The sequence below is a fragment of the Podarcis vaucheri genome (genome assembly GCF_965113315.1).
Source record: "Podarcis vaucheri genome assembly, chromosome: 4".
Lineage (NCBI taxonomy): Eukaryota > Metazoa > Chordata > Lepidosauria > Squamata > Lacertidae > Podarcis > Podarcis vaucheri.
Genome location: NC_138762.1, coordinates 99,542,752 through 99,561,736, shown reverse-complemented (window position 1 = coordinate 99,561,736; position 18,985 = coordinate 99,542,752). Strand labels below are relative to the sequence as shown.

At 44.0% G+C, this 18,985-nt stretch overlaps 1 protein-coding gene across 6 annotated transcripts in view; it reads left to right on the top strand.

Annotated features, from left to right (window-relative positions):
• SCEL (sciellin) overlaps window positions 1–18,985 on the top strand; it is a 57,105-nt gene that overhangs the window by 24,807 nt on the left and 13,313 nt on the right. For 5 of the 6 annotated variants that reach the window (XM_082218736.1, XM_082218740.1, XM_082218739.1 and 2 more), the window contains 7 exons: window positions 1,601–1,654; window positions 5,534–5,572; window positions 6,736–6,807; window positions 13,909–13,977; window positions 14,720–14,779; window positions 15,939–15,998; window positions 16,728–16,787. In XM_082218736.1, coding sequence (XP_082074862.1) covers window positions 1,601–1,654; window positions 5,534–5,572; window positions 6,736–6,807; window positions 13,909–13,977; window positions 14,720–14,779; window positions 15,939–15,998; window positions 16,728–16,787 — 414 coding nt within the window. The remainder of the gene's footprint in view (window positions 1–1,600; window positions 1,655–5,533; window positions 5,573–6,735; window positions 6,808–13,908; window positions 13,978–14,719; window positions 14,780–15,938; window positions 15,999–16,727; window positions 16,788–18,985) is intronic. The other variant, XM_082218737.1, reaches the window with a different exon arrangement.

Here is an 18,985-nt window from a genome sequence, read left to right as displayed (position 1 = left end):
GGAGTAACCTTATTGAAAATTTGAGCAGAAATGTTTATGACTGTGGTGTAAAGTGGTTTGGGCTTTGGTTTGGCTGGTTTTGAATGCTATCCTGACTTTGACTCAATGTGTATTACACCCTTATGGATGGATATAAGGAACTGCCTTACATGGAGTCAGTCCAGTGGCTCATCTAGGCAAGCACTTTCTCCTTTGACAGTAAGTTGCTGTGCAGGATTTTAGCTTGCACACAGAGAAACTGAATCACACAACCTTGAAAGTCAAGTCTTCAATGTGAATTGTTGGTGTGTGGACTTGAGGTGTTGTGGTTTGTTCACCACATAGCCATGTCATGGTTTTTCAGCGTGGCTAAACATTTTCCTGCACATCAGCAGAATAATTCTTGTAAACCTTGGCAGTGCATGGTAAAATATCTCCCTCTATTGAAAAAAACTGAGCTCTTCACCATCTGCCCAGGGACAGACCACATTCACTCAACCATTGCTTCTGTCCTTTTTCTCATGGAAGTTTAGTGCTCGTTTCCATGTTTTTTCGCTTCCAGAAAAATAAACCTGTTTGTATGGTTTGCAAAAGTAGGGACGTGGGTGGCGCTGTCGGTAAAACCTCAGCGCCTAGGACTTGCCGATCGTATGGTCGGCGGTTCGAATCCCCACGGCGGAGTGAGCTCCCGTCGTTCGGTCCCAGCTCCTGCCCACCTAGCAGTTCGAAAGCACCCTTAAGTGCAAGTAGATAAATAGGTACCGCTTTATAGCGGGAAGGTAAACGGCGTTTCCGTGTGCTGCGCTGGTGCAGGCTCGCCAGAGCAGCTTCGTCACGCTGGTCACATGACCCGGAAGTGTCTTCGGACAGCGCTGGCCCCTGGCCTCTTAAGCGAGATGGGCGCGCAACCCCAGAGTCAGTCACGACTGGCATGTACGGGCAGGGGTACCTTTACCTTTACCTTTATGATTTGCAAAAATCATGGGAGTTTTGCATTTTAATTTCATCGGGGCATACAGATCTTTCCTTCAATTTTAAATGTAGTATGACGCGGGTCGCGCTGTGGGTTAAACCACAGAGCCTAGGGCTTGCTGATCAGAAGGTCGGCGGTTAGAATCCCCACGACGGGGTGAGCTCCCGTTGCTCGGTCCCTGCTCCTGCCAACCTAGCAGTTTGAAAGCACCTCAAAGTGCAAGTAGATAAATAGGTACCGCTCCGGCGGGAAGGCAAACAGTGTTTCCGTGTGCTGCTCTGGTTTTCCAGAAAGTGGCTTAGTCATTCTGGCCACATGACCCGGAAGCTGTACGCCAGCTCCTTCGGCCAGTAAAGCAAGATGAGCGCCGCAACCCCAGAGTCGTCAGCTACTGGACCTAATGGTCAGGGGTTCCTTTACCTTTAAAATAGGCCCTTTAAAGTGAATTCCAACGTTTCTCTCTTCCCATGACATAGAAAAAAAAGACCACACGTTTGGTAAGTTAAACAGGGTTACAAACTGCCCCAAAATAAGATTCACGTGCTTCAAAAAGCTACACAAGCAGCAGTGCTTTTTTCTGGGGGTATATATTTTAAATACGCATGTTCAGCACACAAATTAATTCAGCATTTTTGTTGCACCACACAGGCATTCCTGGGCCTCACAAAATACAACTACAGCTGTAGCCACCAACAACAAACCGTAAGTATACAGTGCTTATTGGATTATTCTTTTTTTAAAGAACATAATGCGGGACTTCTTCTTATGTTACGTTTTCATGTGTCTCATTTTTTAAATGTGTGCATCTAGGTGGCGCTGTGGGTTAAACCACAGAGCCTAGGACTTGCCGATCAGAAGGTCGGTGGTTCAAATCCCCGCGACGGGGTGAGCTCCCGTTGCTCGGTCCCAGCTCCTGCCAACCTAGCAGTTCGAAAGCACGTCAAAGTGCAAGTAGATAAATAGGCGGGAAGGTAAGCGGCATTTCCGTGCGCTGCTCTGGTTTGCCAGAAGCGGCCTAGTCATGCTGGCCACATGACCCGGAAGCTGTATGCCGGCTCCCTCGGCCAGTAAAGCAAGATGAGCGCCGCAACCCCAGAGTCGGTCACAACTGGACCTAATGGTCAGGGGTCCTTTACCTTTACCTAATAATGTAAGGTGTGAATGAGTCTCAGTCAGAGCATGGGACTCTTAATCTCAGAGATGTGGATTCGAGCCTCATGTAGGGCAAAAGATTCCTGCCCTGCAGGGGGTTGGTCTAGATGACCCTTGTGGTCCCTTCCGACTCTTCAATTTGAAAATTCCATGAAATGTTCGTTTGCAAACATGTAGATCATTCAAGCATATTTAGGGAGACTGAGTGGTTTTCATTCCCTCGTTGAGTGCACACTTGGTGGCAAACCTGGCTTTGCTGCCGTGTCATCTATGAAATGGATGGACTTTGAATGACTTTGAGCATTAATGATACGTGCAAATAGAGAAGGCTTGAATGAGAGTGAGTCAAGACCAAAGAAAGCTCATCACGTAAGGTCATTCAAAGGAGAGAGGCACAGAATTGCAGGGGCTCTAGCAACAAGGTAAAATGTAAGATTGGATTAATAATAGATAAACTAATAGGACACAAATTTGCTGAATTAATTATTAAAAGGGATACAAGAACAGGAGACGTGAGGAAGTCAGGAAAATAAGTTAACTAAAGATGAAATTAAGAAAGATGGAATTTTTGTTTGTTTGTTTTTTCTATGTGTTTTTTCTTTTTTTTCTTTTTTCGTGTTTAAAGTGTGTATTTTTGTATTTTGTAACTTTGTATTTTCTCTGTCTCTGTATTTTTCTGAACTTTTTTATTGTTAAAACTTAATAAAATATTGATTAAAAAAAACCAAAGGAGAGAGGCACAGATCCTCCTTACCTGTAAGCTAGGTGGATGCTGAGGCTCTTTGAGCCTAACACTGTCTACAGAATATAATAATGCAATCTATTGCCTTTTAAAATTAGGGGTGCATTGTTTTTGTTTGTTATTATGTTATATGTTTTTTGTGCTTTTATATTGTAAACTGCCCCGTGATCCTTGGGTGAATGGTGGTATAGAAATCTTCTTCTTAATAAACTGACTACTGTTTTCATCCCATCCCATCTCCCCTTGATGCTTTGTAAATGGATGTTATAAATAACCCATAAGACTCCAGCCATCCCTAACTCTGAAAAAGATTTCCCTGAACTTATTCTCCACCAGGCAAAATGGAGAAGAGTTAGCGTCTACTTTCTGATACCCTCAAATATAATTTCTTTTACTACTATTTCCATTATCTTCCTTTCTTTCCCGGCTTTCACCATAAGATTCCAACACTTTAAAAAATAATAATATTAAAATCATTTAAAAACAACCTACAGTGAAGAGAATGTAGTGGATTCTAAAAATCTCTATCTCAGGTGTCAACTGCCTGTGTAAGTGTTGTTGTTTAGTCGTTTAGTCGTGTCCGACTCTTCGTGACCCCATGGACCAGAGCACGCCAGGCACTTCTGTCCTCCACTGCCTCCCGCAGTTTGATCAAACTCATGCTAGTAGATTCAAGAACACCATCCAACCATCTCATTCTCTGTCGTCCCCTTCTCCTTGTGCCCTCCATCTTTCCCAACATCAGGGTCTTTTCCAGGGAGTCCTCTCTTCTCATGAGGTGGCCAAAGTATTGGAGCCTCAGCTTCACGATCTGTCCTTCCAGTGAGCACTCAGGGCTGATTTCCTTCAGAATGGAGAGGTTTGATCTTCTTGCAGTCCATGGGACTCTCAAGAGTCTCCTCCAGCACCATAATTCAAAAGCATCAATTCTTCGGCGATCAGCCTTCTTTATGGTCCAGCTCTCACTTCCATACATCACTACTGGGAAAACCATGGCTTTTACTATACGGACCTTTGTTGGCAAGGTGATGTCTCTGCTTTTTAAGATGTTGTCTAGGTTTGCCAACGCCTTTCTCCCAAGGAGCAGGCGTCTTTTAATTTCGTGACTGCTGTCACCATCTGCACTGATCATGGAGCCCAAGAAAGTAAAATCTCTCACTGCCTCCATTTCTTCCCCATCTATTTGCCAGGAGGTGATGGGCCCAGTGGCCATGATCTTCGTTTTTTTGATGTTGAGCTTCAGACCATATTTTGCGCTCTCCTCTTTCACCCTCATTAAAAGGTTCTTTAATTCCTCTTCACTTTCTGCCATCAAGGTTGTGTCATCTGCATATCTGAGGTTGTTGATATTTCTTCCGGCAATCTTAATTCCGGCTTGGGATTCATCCAGCCCAGCCTTTCGCATGATGAATTCTGCATATAAGTTAAATAAGCAGGGAGACAATATACAGCCTTGCCGTACTCCTTTCCCAATTTGGAACCAATCAGTTGTTCCATATCCAGTTCTAACTGTAGCTTCTTGTCCCACATAGAGATTTCGCAGGAGACAGATGAGGTGATCAGGCACTCCCATTTCTTTAAGAACTTGCCATAGTTTGCTGTGGTCAACACAGTCAAAGGCTTTTGCATAGTCAATGAAGCAGAAGTAGATGTCTTTCTGGAACTCTCTGGCTTTCTCCATAATCCAGCGCATGTTTGCAATTTGGTCTCTGGTTCCTCTGCCTCTTCTAAATCCAGCTTGCACTTCTGGGAGTTCTCGGTCCACATACTGCTTGAGCCTTCCTTGTAGAATTTTAAGCATAACCTTGCTAGCATGTGAAATGAGTGAAATTGTGCGGTAGTTGGAGCATTCTTTGGCACTGCCTTTCTTTGGGATTGGAATGTAGACTGATCTTCTCCAATCCTCTGGCCACTGCTGAGTTTTCCAAACTTGCTGGCATATTGAGTGTAGCACCTTAACAGCATCATCTTTTAAAATTTTAAACAGTTCAGCTGGAATACCATCACTTCCACTGGCCTTGTTATTTGCAGTGCTTTCTAAGGCCCATTTGACTTCACTCTCCAGGATGTCTGGCTCAAGGTCAGCAACCACACTACCTGGGGTGTATGAGACATCCATATCTTTCTGGTATAATTCCTCTGTGTATTCTTGCCACCTCTTCTTGATGTCTTCTGCTTCAGTTAGATCTTTACCACTTTTGTCCTTTATTATGGTAATCTTTGTACGAAATGTTCCTTTCATATTTCCGATTTTCTTGAACAGATCTCTGGTTCTTCCCATTCTGTTGCTTTCCTCTATTTCTTTGCATTGCTCGTTTAAGAAGGCCTGTGTAAGTAGGTGTGTTCTGATGCAATTAAAAAAACACACATATTTTCTGAGGGATGTCAGAGATATGACTCATAATTTCTGTGCATTGCAACCATATGGCTATGAGATACTACCCCATAGTAGAAAAGGTACGGCTTCCTTGGTATCAGTTTCTGGGTTGCATCTATTGATTGACTGCACCACAAGAAGAAATCAAGATTCCCATTGCTGTTCAGTTCAGTCCTGGAATTACTCCATGTTGTGATGATCCCTGCCTGAAAAGGGAATTTGGAAAGTATCCATTATATAATCACAGAAATCATAACGTATATATGATTTCTAACCAGAGGTTTGTCTGTCTGTCTGTTTGTTGCTTCAGAGTTTCAACTACTTCAAACAAAGGAGGAGGACCAAAGATGTATGTATTTTCGTTTCTAGTATTTAGACTTTAAACTTGGAAATAGTGTATGGGCCAGCACCTGTTATTTATAGTTTATTTCATAGTTATCCAAAGAAAGAGAAAAGAAAAGAAAGACAGCCATTACAGTGGTGCCTCGCAAGACGAAATTAATTCGTTCCGCAAGTCTCTTCGTCTTGCGAGTTTTTCGTCTTGCGATGCACGGTTTCCCATAGGAATGCATTGAAAATCAATTAATGCGTTCCTAGGGAACCCGCCTTCAGACCAGGTCTGGGGACAGTCTGTCCCCGGACCTCTTCTGAAGGCTGGGGGGGACACAAGGGCTTTCCTTCCCACCCCCAGCATTTTAAAAAACCCCGGGACAGTGGAGGACTTCTCCGCTGTCCTGGCGATCTTAAAATGCTGGCGGGCGGCATTTTAAAATCGCCCCGGGACAGCGGAGGACTTCTCCGCTGCCCGGGGCGATTTAAAAGCCCCTGGGAAGGCAGGCAGGGGGGACAAAGACTTTCGCCCCCCGCCCGCCTTCAGAAGGTGTTCCCGCCCTGCCGCCCGGCTTCGGAGCATCGTTCCGAAGCCCGGCGGCGGCGAGAGGAGGCGTTCCCGCCCCACCGCTCAGCTTCGGAGGAGCTCCGAGGACAGTGGGGAAGACGCGCTGCGCTTCCCCGCTGTCCCGGATATTTCTCTATGGGCTGTCGTCTTGCGAAGCAAGCCCATAGGGAAATTTGTCTTGCGAAGCGCCTCCAAAACGGAAAACCCTTTCGTCTAGCGGGTTTTCCGTCTTGCGAGGCGTTCGTCTTGCGAGGTACCACTGTACTTTGCAAGTGTATTGAGAAGACTGGTCCACCTTGTGGGGGCATGCGGTTGCTGAATGATTCTGTTTGTCATCTTTTGGCTTCACTGATCAAATTGCGCATCACGGCAAAAGTAGTAGCAATGTTTGAGTTTGGGACAGCAATTACTGCCATTACCATGTTGACATTTTTGTGTGTGTTTGTCTAAAAGCTTTGGCCTTCCAGATGTTGTTGGATTCCAACTCCTATCAGCCCCAACCAGCCTAGGTTGGTGGGAATTATAGCCCAACAATATCTGGAGGAGCACAGCTTCCTCACACCCTTCAGTGTGGGGTCCTGGAAAAAAAATGAATTTTCCTTTTCATTCTGCAGGACTATCTATTCATCGGAACCAATTACATCTCCAAAGTCAAATGCTGCCGTGAGCGATCCAGCCAGAACTAGGTAACATAAAGTGGTGTGATTAATGATTGGTGTTTTATGTGATGACACAGTAACCAATGATGGGTGCTACTGGGTGCAAAGCAAAACACTTATAAGCCCCGCTGATTTCAGCGGAAGAGATGTAAGCAGGAAAGTAGCAGTAACAGCATTGAAATGTTTTATACATCCCCTGTGACCTGTGCCCCCAAAATCCAGGGCAAACTTCATGTAAGAAAATTGCATCAAAACCTTATTCTGCTTCTTCTAGGCCAGGAATGGGCAAACTTGGTCCTCCAGATGTTTTGGGACTACAATTCCCATCATCCCTGACCACTGGTCCTGTTAGCTAGGGGTGACGACGTGGCTCCTCATGGGAGTTGTGGTCCCAAAACATCTGGAGGGCCAAGTTTGCCTATGCCTGTTCTAGGCAAAGTAGCTTTTGGAGCGGGGATTTGGCAAAAGAAAACAGTGGGAGGGAGAAAGTGCGTAACCCTTAGCCTGTCCAGTTATAACTCATGTTCTGGGGATACCTTGCAAACATGCAGCTGGAACACCATGTGGGAAGGGGTCGATTGGGGACATTTCCAGTGTGAAAGTGGCAGTGGGGAAAAGGGTGAAGTTCCCCCTTTCTCCAGTACTTCACCCGTGAAGGTGGTTTGCTTCTGAAGGTGCTTTCTCTGCAAGGAACCTTTGGGATTTGATTATGCCCCTTTCGGTGTAATTTGTAGTTCAATATTCGGTTTTGAAGGTAAAGTTATATTATTCACTTTGGCCCTGGTCCTGCAAAGACAATCCACAGAAGTGCTTGTTCGTCACAGTAGAAAAGCCATCCACTTCATTAGACATATGCATCGATACACAGTTTTGCTGCAATATACATTCATGTGTTTTCTTACAAAGCAGCCCAGAGTAGCTACAGCCCAGCCCAGATGGACAAGAACAGATTCCCAGCAGATCTGAGCTCTGCCTTCTTTTTAGAAATTAGCCATGAAATGTAAGGAAGTTGGGGAAAGAGGAGGGATGCCAAGAGAACTGTAGATACGTATGAAGATTGACATTAAGACTGACATTTTGAAAGAGAAAAAGTCAAAGTTGAGAGAGGTGATGTTTAGAGAAAGAATACCATACAAACATATGAAGCAGCTGAAATACAGTAGGCAAATACAGATCCCGTATATCATCATAATGCAACTTAGTTTACTTATACCATCCTTCCACAATCCACTGCTCTCCAGATGTTGTGGGACTCCAACTCCCATGTGCCCAGCCAGCATGGCCAGTGGTTAAGGATGATGGGAGTTGTAGTCCAACAATATTGTACAAGATACCAGGTTGGCAGAGGCTGATTTATACCGCAGAAGCGTCTGACCAAAAACAACTGTGTCTGAGGAAAACATTCAACTGACAGCTTATCCCAGCATCAGACTTAAAGTCTGTTTACAGTGGTAATCTCTGGGTTCCAACCTAGCAACTCTAGTCTTAATTTACTTGGGTCACATCTTAGAGATTATTTCTGGCATCGTGTGCATTCCTAGTCTAAAGTGCATAGCCAGACGTCTTTAATAAATCCCACCCCACGTACTGGAATACAATAGGATCTCCCCTCTTGAAAGAGTTTGAGTCATGAAATATTTCCAGGAAGGAGACAATATGTTGATTAAAGATTTCTGCTGTCAGATCTGGAGATCTTAGAGAATAAAACATTGGCAAATTAACTAGGAAAAGCTGCTGTCGCTACCCACTTACAAAGACTTTTTCAAGCCTTTTCCTAATCCCCTTCCTCACTCATTTCATATTCACTCTCCTCCGTGGTTTTTATTAGCATATCAAGCGTTCTGCTCCGGTTTCACCATTGGTAGAGAGCTGCGGAAACAGTATTTGACTGAGCTACAAGTTGCTATAGTAACCGTGCTATATGGCTATTTTGTGTCAGTATCTAAACCATAAGCAGCTTGAGAAGCTTAATTGGGAGACATGATTATGGTGCAACATCCTTGAATTTGGACCCCAGACAGCGGGGGAGGGGAGCAAATCTGACACCTGGCAAGGTGGGGCTCAAAAATCCAGTTGATGACACCAGAAAGATGCATCCATATTAATTGTTGTCAAGAGAAACAACTTCTTTTTGTTTTGCTTTAAACCCACTAAGTTCATTTACCGTATTTTTTGCACCATAACACTCACTTTTTTCCTCCTAGAAAGTAAGGGGAAATGTCTGTGCGTGTTATGGAGGGAATGCCTACGGGTGGCATACCTACGGATTTTCCTCCTCTAAAAACTATGTTCGTGTTATAGTCGGGTGTGTGTTATAGAGCGAAAAGTACGGTACTTATTTTAAAGGGTTTTTATTAAAAACCCAACTTAGTGTAGTAATGTTAGAAGAGATGTGAAGGAGATGTCGAAAATGTATTATCCATTTGCAGGGGGGGGGGGAGGGAATACAAAAACCAAAATTTTGTCCTTGCTGTGAAATTAATGCTAACACTACCTTCCTTTCGCTCACACCAGCACCAATGAACGATTTGCACAACCTGATTGTTAAATGGGTCAGTTGTCCCTCTAATAACCTGCAGTATTTATGGAAATACTTTGGTTATCAGTCTGAACTTGCTATCAAAGATAGATTCCATCCCAGCCTACCTATCCTATTCATCCGACAAGATGAACGCTAGGAAAAATTATCAGGGTGGGTAGAACGGAGTAGGATTCAGTGATGCAAGCTCTTAGGGAAATGGCGCTGTGTGTAATTTGGAGCAGAGGAGGGAAACACGCGGTCCTATTTCAAGCCAGTTAGTGTATTCAGCACTGAGCAAGATGGGCAAATGTTCTGACTCAGTATATGGCAGCTTCCTTTGTTCCTATGACTCCCTCCCTGCCTTTTGATCCTGCAAATAAATGGTTCTTGGCCTGTGGGTTGCATTCTAACGCAAGGGGAAATAGTTCTTTGAATTAACTTGAAACCAGCACGCCACCTGGTTCACCTTTGCAGCCAAATGTTCCATCTTTAAGGACTTCTCTGTATGAATAATCTAATTGTTTTGCGTTTTATGGAATTGCTGCGGAGTGCTCAGATGTGTGCTTTTTATAGTTGTGAAGTCAATAGAGAGCCTGGTAGGCTATGTTTATTCTGAAAGCATAACTGAGCAAGTTGGCGTTCCTTTCCCAGTAATTGTTTGCTCATGCTACTTCTCAAAACATCCTGAAAGACAGCTTCTTCCCATCCGTTTAATTCTGAAAATTACTGTACTCAGCAGCTCGGGGTATTTTTGGCAGGCTGTAAATGTGCTCTCATGGTTTGCTACAGTGCTCTTTAGTTTCTTAATTCTTGGCAACTCTTTGTGGTCCAGCCTTCAGTGAGGTGAATTTAAATCAGCCTGGCACTGTCTGGTCAATGTCTTGGCAGAGATGAAAACGACGTCCTGAACAAATGCTATTCCTGTATCAGCCTCATTTGCTGGCTAGCTTACAAATTGCCCTGTGAGTGAGGGCAGTCCTGGACACAAATAGCCCTGGCCTATCAAATCCAGACATTACCGATGCACTCTTGACACCGTGTTCGAAGGCAATCCTCTTTTGCTGAGGCCACAGATTTCTATTATGACAGATTACACTTTTCATCGCCAACTCCCACACAGGAATAGATAGTTATTGCTGGTTCTTTTATAGCTTAAGCTAATTCCTCCATACAAATTGTCTGGCATTTAGTACGGGCTAACTGCAGCATCAGGGAAATTGTGTGGGCATGTTGGAGTAAATTGGAGAGCCTTGTGTGTGCAGACATAAGTTCAGCAGGTGCAAAGGTGTGTGGCCTTGCACAGAAGGGTCAGGTTGAATATTAATTGTGGCCAGTGACCCTAGACCAGGGGTCTGCAACCTTTAAGACAAAAAGAGCCACTTGGACCCGTTTCCGAAGAAGAAAAAACTGGGAGCCGCAAAACCATTGCGACATTTAAAACAAATATAACACTGCATATATTGTTTCTTACCTTAATGTCCGATCTGACAGCGGGCGGGAAGGTGACGTTGAGACGGTGCGTGACTAACGCACGCACCGCCCCCATGCGACGTCACAGCCAGTACAGCGCCCGCCACAGTGGGGAGTGTCGGGGCGCACAATGCGCCTCCTCCGCTCGCTAGTATCCTCCCTGGAGCTGCAGCAAAGGTGTAAAAGAGCCACATGCGGCTCCGGAGCCGCGGGTTGCAGACCCCTGCCCTAGATGTTTGGAATTGGGTTGTTGTTATCTATAAAAGGAACATGCAGGAAGAGGAATGGATCTGCCCATGTTCTTCATTTCAGGTTCTTCATTTTTTCAAAGCCCTGGCAGTCGTGTTGTGCTGCAGGTTATCACCCTGTCCCCATTGGTGCTTGCTCCATGGTAAATATGTTTAATACTTACCTGCTGGGAGTAAATCCAATTGAAAAATGAGAATTCCTTCTGAGGAGATATTTATAGGATGCTCCACTAGGTCTCCTCAATTTATGGGCTGCTCATCAAAGCCAGCAGTATTTGAGTACACTGGTGGTTTTGAAAGTAAACATGCCTCTCCCCTAAACCACATTTTGTAACCATGGTTCATGTACTTCCTGCTCCAATGATACTGGTGTCAAAGTCTCAAATGTTCATCTGTCATACCTGTAGATGATGGGGTTTTGTTCCTGAAATTCCAGTGTAATATCATAATTTTGACATGCAGCTGCAACTGTTCATATCCTAAGCACTTACTGTTAGTTCTCTCAGCCATTGGACTCCTGTGAGATGTTCCTGTGTCTGAAATCCTATTTAAATATTCTTGGCACCTTGCGTTGCAGTTTCTGGATGGGGATCTGACTTGTAGCCAACTCAATCAGCATTAAGTTTTATCCACGAGGAAAAGAGGGGCAGTGATTTATTAGACAAATCAGAAAAGCCTGGAAAGTGGCAGTGTTTCATCCTGAGTTGGCTGGGTTAGATGTTGAGATGGCTGGAGTGCACATTCACATATATCACTTAGTGATTCATCCTGCAGAAATGGTAAACGGCTTCCATGAAAAATCTGGTCTTGCTTGATCTTGCTTGCGGTTTGAGATCTTCACTAGATGTTTCAGTCACTGAGCCGATTGACACATAGTTCTAATGCAAAGGGGTCATACATGTTACAAGATGAGAAAGCGAGTCTTGAGCTCTATACTGTCTCTCACCCTTCTAAACTTTTATGGGAACTCAGCCTTTCTGTGCAAATGCTATATACAGTGTGGAGTCTACAGGGGTCAGCAAACGTTTTCAGCAGGAGGCCAGTCCACTGTCCCTCAGACCTTGTGGGGGGCCGGACTATATTTTGAAGAAAAAAATGAACGAATTCCTATGCCCCACAAATGCTCCAGAGATGCATTTGAAATAAAAGGACACATTCTACTCATGTAAATACACGCTGATTCCCGGACCATCCGCGGGCCGGATTAAGAAGGCGATTGGGCCACATCCAGCCCCCAGGTCTTAGTTTGCCTACCCATGGTCTACACAAACCCTGTTCATGCAACCCACCCAATACTTTTTAATGGTGGGCAGATCACAACACATATTGCACAAATTTATGTACACAGGCCCTTGTTTACATTTAGGGTTCTATAGAAGCCTGGAGGTTTCTTGTGTTATTTCCTCACTGTATGAAACTGAACATCTCTACATTTTTGTCTCTCCTGCTTCTGCCTGTTCCTAATGGGTGGGGTTCAGTGTAGCGCTAAGCAGATTCTTCTTGCTTGATGGAATGATCTGCTCTCTTCTCCCCCTGTGTGCTGTTCGGGGGGGGGGGCGTCTTCTGACACCCCCAGAGCCAGTTTCATGGAGGAGGGAGGGAAGCTTTATTGTGCTTGTGTAGGTTTCTTCTGGCAGGCATGGGACTACTTAGCTGAATGCATCTCATTATATTAAATGTCTCAAAGTGCTTTTCCATGAAGTAGCTTGAGAGTGCAATGTGCATTGCTTATGCAGTCTTTGTCAAAAGAGTTTGGGGAAAATGTTTCCTTTTATATCTAACATCTCCCTGAACCCACCAAACAAACTTGGCAATATCTCATTTAGATGTTTGCTACTGACCTGGTGTGATCAGAACTCAGTATAGCCTTATCTCGGAGAGAGCAGCCTGATCTGTCCTTTACAATGCTTTTTCTAAAAATATTCTCTTGAGACACAACTTCCAATGATGTAACCTCCTCTTTCAAAGTATTAGCTTTTGGGTTAACTCTTATAAGCAGTTATATAAATAAAACTGCAAGACAGGCATGGGAGAATGGCAGGGATCACTTGTAGTTTTTGCATTCCTTTCTGGTCCCTATTAGGGGTTCTTGGGTTGTTCTTGTTTTTATTTTGATTATGTATTTTGTTATTTTATATTCTGATTTTATCCTGTGAACCACTCTGAGCCCTGAAGGGTGGTATGCAAATTTAATAATAAAAAATAATCATGTGTGCATGTGTGTGTTTAACTTGTGATAAATGCTTCTTAGCATTTCTGCAGAAGCTATGGTGGATTATTATAATAGGTATCTGCAGAAGAAGATGCTATTCAGTTCTCTCTCATAATCACTTCGTTTTGACCTGGTTAAGTCACTACAATACAGTGGTACCTCGGGTTAAGTACTTAATTCCTTCCAGAGGTCCGTTCTTAACCTGAAACTGTTCTTAACCTGAATTACCACTTTAGCTAATGGGGCCTCCTGCTGCTGCCGCGCCACCAGAGCACGATTTCTGTTCTCATCCTGAAGCAAAGTTCTTAACCGGAGGTACTATTTCTGGGTTAATGGAGTCTGTAACCTGAAGCGTATGTAACCTGAAGCATATATGTAACCCGATGTACCACTGTAATTTTTTTTAGCTATTCCTTTGATAGCCAACCTTCATTGCACAGTCCAAACTTACTGCAATGCAACTAGCAACTCTCAGAGTGACCCATTTGTGCGGCACATATCCAAGCAGTTGCTAGACTTTGTATTGTCAGAGTTTGAACTGTGTCAAGATGAATCTTTCTAACTTCTCTGGAATATCAGTTTGGTTTCTCGCCTTAATCTGGGCGAGCTGAATAATTGAACATGCACAACCCAACTTTCAAATTTATTTAGATGAACCTATTTTCTCTGTTTTTTAGGCAGACAGGCCCAGCAAAACCCAGTGAATCAGATGCTAACAAAACCATGACAAAAGAGAGAGCTGGGAGGTAGGCCCTATTGTGTTTGATGTGTCATTTTCAGAATGAGAGCTAACTGTGTGAACTACATCCTAAGCACCTCATGTAGGCTTGTTCTGAGGGTAAAGTGGGATAACCATGTTTGCTCTTCTGAGCTTCTTTGAAGGAGGATAGGATGAATTTTATTTACAACTGTCAGTGGCAACTGGGTCAGAACAGGCCCGTACAACGTCTGACCCGTCAAGCTAAATGCAGCTCACTGGCCATGTATAACAGCTCACTAGGGACTACCTGGGAAGTCTTTGTTTATTTGTTTGGCAGTCTGTGACTTCAAAAGCCAGCAAGAAGGATGTGTGATGTTAAAGAGTGATGTTTGAAGTTGTGTTCAGCCTAGTTGTTCCACGTTGTGCAGACTGTGGAACGTGAACATGAAGTAGGGGGACGTGAGTTCAAGGAACCAGGGTTCAAATTCCCAGTTGGCTAGGCAGCTCATTGATTGGACTCAGTGACTATCTCACCATAACTAACCTTACAAGACTTGTCAAGAAAGGAGCCTGTATATGCTGTCCTGAGCTCTGTGGAGGGAAGCTGGGCTACAGATATAGTACATATGCTGACATGACATGATGCACAGTGCTTATTTATACAGGACAGCATGAAGCAGAAGGCTTAGCCTCATTTCACGTGGTTTATTTGCTTTGAATGTCAAATACTAGCTGACTATTGAAATATCTCTGTACTTTCTTCCACTGATTTTGCTTAATCTCTGAAGAGGCCAAGAACTGGATGATCTCATTGATGTCAAAACCAAAGGCAATAAGAGTAACCAGGGGTAAGTCTTGAAAGGCTCTATGGCTTCAATAAAGCGAAGGAGAGGGCATGGATTGTGACCATAGCAGGGAAGGCATGGGAATGAGAACTAGAAAGATAAATAATGCATGGATATCATAAGGCCCAGCTCATGTGCTTAGTCCATGACACCGAAACAATGAAAGACACTAAGTTTGCTTGTTTTCCAGTATAGCTTCAAAGTTCTCTCCTCCAGCAATAAGACCTGGTCCTGCAAAATGTCCAGAAAGGCTTCCAGATGGCTCCTCTGGTAGTTTATTAGCAAACCACGAGACTCTAGGCAAGGCAGTGTGAATCCTGCAAGACTTGTGGGCTCAGGACAAAGAGAAAGACCCAATCAGCTGGCCAGCTAAGTGCAAACATGAAAAACCCTGTAGGTACTAACGTGTCACTAGGGTCACCTGGGTTGCTGACTGACGCAAAGCTGAAGGTCAGGGTTTGGAATGGCAGAAGGCATCTCTTTCGTGCAAACCTGAGAAAAATTGGTTTAATCAGGCTACATGAATTTTGGTACACATAGGAAGGACCTGGCAGCCCATCTGCTGACAGAAGAGCTACCTCCTGGGGTACCTGAGTGGAAAGGATGTCCGAGAGAGCTAATCACCTTGACCATCTGTGAGCACCTACAATGCTCACCTGGGAGTGGGGTATAGTTGTTAAGCTAGCTGCTGGGAATGAGTTGACATGCAGTCTCCAACCCTCAAAGGACCCATAGGTGGCACCTGAGAATTGGACTCCAGCCATCCCTTGACCTAAGATCTCTGCCCACTAGATCCATCACCCCATCTTGGATCTCCCTTAGTGAAATGCCATTGCCCTAGTCTTAAAGTTGGATGTCATCAGACCTGTAGAAGTTGAGGACCTTGTTGTCTCAAATTCTGTGGAGGAAGGGCGAGATACAAATGTGATAAATAGTCTATTAAGGAACAAGACATAGTATTTATTTATGCAGGACATTATGAGGTTCCAGTTGAGAGACTTTTTTGTTGTTGTTGCCTAAAATCAAATCTATCTTAATTATAAATTGCCATGGATATACTCCAGCTGTAAGATATTTTGTGTGATTTATTTAGTTTCAATATCAAAATCATCGTTAAGAAATGAAATATCTCTGTACTTGTTCCCACTGATTTTGTTTAAAGAAGTCAAGAGCTGGACAATCTTATCCAAGTCAAAACTAAAAGCGATAAAGGTGATAAAGGGTAAGTCTTGGAAGTTTCTTTACCACTTAATTTATTTCCGAAGTTTAAGCTGTGGAGAGGGCACGGGATAAATGCCAAGAACGATTTCATAAAGCAGTTTAATCAATTAGAAGGAAAACACTGGATTCCAAGCAAAGGATGAATGATCTAATGCTATGAAATTCTCTTCTGACAATCCTCCCCCTACCCTGCCAATCTGCTCCCAGAATCTGTAACATGCTGAGGTTAGTAACTGCCCAGTCCCATCCAGACGTTGAACCTGAAGTCTCCTCAGAGGAGGTCCAAGAGAAGCAGGACCCTCTGGCATATATTCCAGACCCTGGAAAGCCATTGGATCAAGACTACATTCATATAAATCTCCCTGCCCCTGTCATACAAACTCTTGTTTCAAGTCTGTGGTTCAAAGCAAGTCCGTGGTTTGTGGGGCAGTCTAATTCTAAGGGAGGCTTGCGCTGCAAGAAGCAAAGTTGAAGATTCTGCAAGGCCAAATGGGACAGAGCATTTTTTGAGAAATCACTACCGGTCCCCTTCTGTTGCGCTTTCTTACTCATGCAAAGTTGCGCTGGTGTCAGGTGGCTGTGGTTGAATCCATGGCATTTAGGTCCTAAAGTTTTGGATGTGATGCAAGGGACCTGTGGTGGTTTCTCCCCTTCCTCCTCGGTCCCTACGCTACCTAAAAGGTCCGGTACATTGACCATAACCTTCCTTTGTGTTTCTTTCCTCTTTAAGACACCAAGATCTTGATGATTTCATCAAAGTGAACCGTACATCTAATGGACATGCCAAGGGGTGAGTCTTGTCATCGAGATGCACATCTACATGCATTGAAGGCTTAATCTGGTTTTGGTTTTTGGTTTTAACAGTGTGACTTCTAATGTTTCCTTCCCCCACCCAACTTTGCAAATGTTGGTTTTGTAAGAGACTTAAGGCAATTGATAGCTCCTTAATTGAACTAGAATTTCCATGATTTCTTAGTTGGGAACTGAAACAGTTAAGTGATTGTTTAAATTTGTCGGAGAGACATGCCTGTAGTTAACTCCCCCACCTCCCAGCTCAAGTGCTGTGTAACTGCACAAATTCAAAGGAAGGCAACATAATTTAAATATAGCACAGAGTTTTCTCCTTATATCGGCAAGATCTCCTTTTCACAGGTGTAAGGAGTTGACAATAAAAGAGAAAAGGCATCCAAAGATTAGTTTTCCAAGGTAGGATTAGTGGTATGCCTCTTTTAAAAAAAATCCACATGTGAAAATAGCCTGTATGGTCATAAAACCACAGAATAGTAGGAAAACATAAAAAGCCAGTGAATCTAACTCCCTATCAAAAACGTGGGTGGTATCTTCCCACAAAACTATTTGGGCTGGTCTATGTTGCCAGTTTTGACCCTGTAGATAGAGAATTTCTCATATGAACCACAGATACCACCATTGTTTCTCAGGGACAATTCTCACGACCCGGAGAATTAAAGAAATTGAAACAAGAATGGTAGTTGTACTCATGGAAATCCCTGTTTATGCTAGACATTTCCCACATAGATGCATCATTGTGCATCATTTAATCCAGTGTGCATCATTTAATCCAGTGTGCATCATTTAATCCAGATTTAGTCATGCACAGAGTAGATTGAAATCAATGGGACTTGTAGTCATGACTAACTTAAAAGGTGTACCATGGTGTTTCCTCCGTCTGCACTGTTCCCAAAGGTCATTCCTCCTCTGGTCACTGCTGTGGATACACAACCTGACTGATTGTCTCCAAGGGGGAGTAAGCCCCACTGAATTCAGCAGAGCTTACTGAATAAACATGGTGAGGGTTGCAACCTTAAGTATGGAACCAACCTACTGTGTGAACCAGTTCTTTATGAGACGGATGGGCAGAAATGGGCACTTCAGGCCTGAGTCAGCGCCAAGCTGTCTCAGCTACCCGCTTACCCCCACCAATGGTAGACTTTAGGCTCTCAAATTTCAGCGGCGCTGAAAATTTGTGCCCTCCACCTCTCGTGCTCCATTCTGCAACATTGCTGCAGCGCTTCCTGAATAAACATGACCAAACTGGTTGCGCTACCCTAAGATTACCAGACTTTTTTCAAAGAATCTGGGGGCACTTTTTTTTTTTTTAAAAGAGGAAAAAAAAGTTATTAAAATTATTTTTTTTTAAAAAAAGACATAATATCTTCTCTTCTGTGGTCTCCTCTGTCGAGCCCCCCTCTTTTTTCTCCTTCCTCTTTCTCTCTCTTCCTTCTCTTCCTCCTTCTCCCTGCGTCGGCTCCAGGGTTTTTACTGGCCCCAGAGTGCCGCTGGGCAGTCAGCCAGGCGCTCTCACTCCCAGCTCCATTTGGGTCACAGGTGTGTGTGTGTGTGTCAGTGGTTCCCCCTGTTGACATGCCAGGCGTCCCCGGTTCCCCCTCAGCAGTGGTAGCAGCAGCAGCAGTCTCAGCAGCCCAGAGCCAGCCTGGTAGCGCAGTTGGCTCTGGCTGGCTTCAGGAGCTGCTCACTGCTGTGGTGCTCGCCATTTTGCCTCACCAGAAGTCCCCGTATGATGTGTCTTGTGCCGTTGAGCCAATCACACAACATTCATTCCCTACTCATAAATCTACAACACTTAAAATATAAATTAAATGAAAATTTATTAAAATAAAATATAAATTAAATGACATTAAATGAAATCCAGGGACATTCCGGGGACGGATTTTGTCCAGGGACAGATTTGTAAATCCGGGGACTGTCCCCGGGAAACGGGGTAACCATACACTACCCTAAAACTGCCTCTGTCCCCACCTTCTGGCATGATGACCCTGCCTTGCTGGGCTGGGCGAAAGTTAGAATTGCATTCTTAAAAGACTGGACCAGAGAAGGTGGCATTTAATGGAAAGCTTTTGGAGGTATTAGAAGCAGGGAAAATAACACACGTTACCAAGGAATGGTCAAAACAATGTTTAGGCAGGGACTTAGCAGGATTTTCCAGTTGTAAGACTATATCTGCACGTG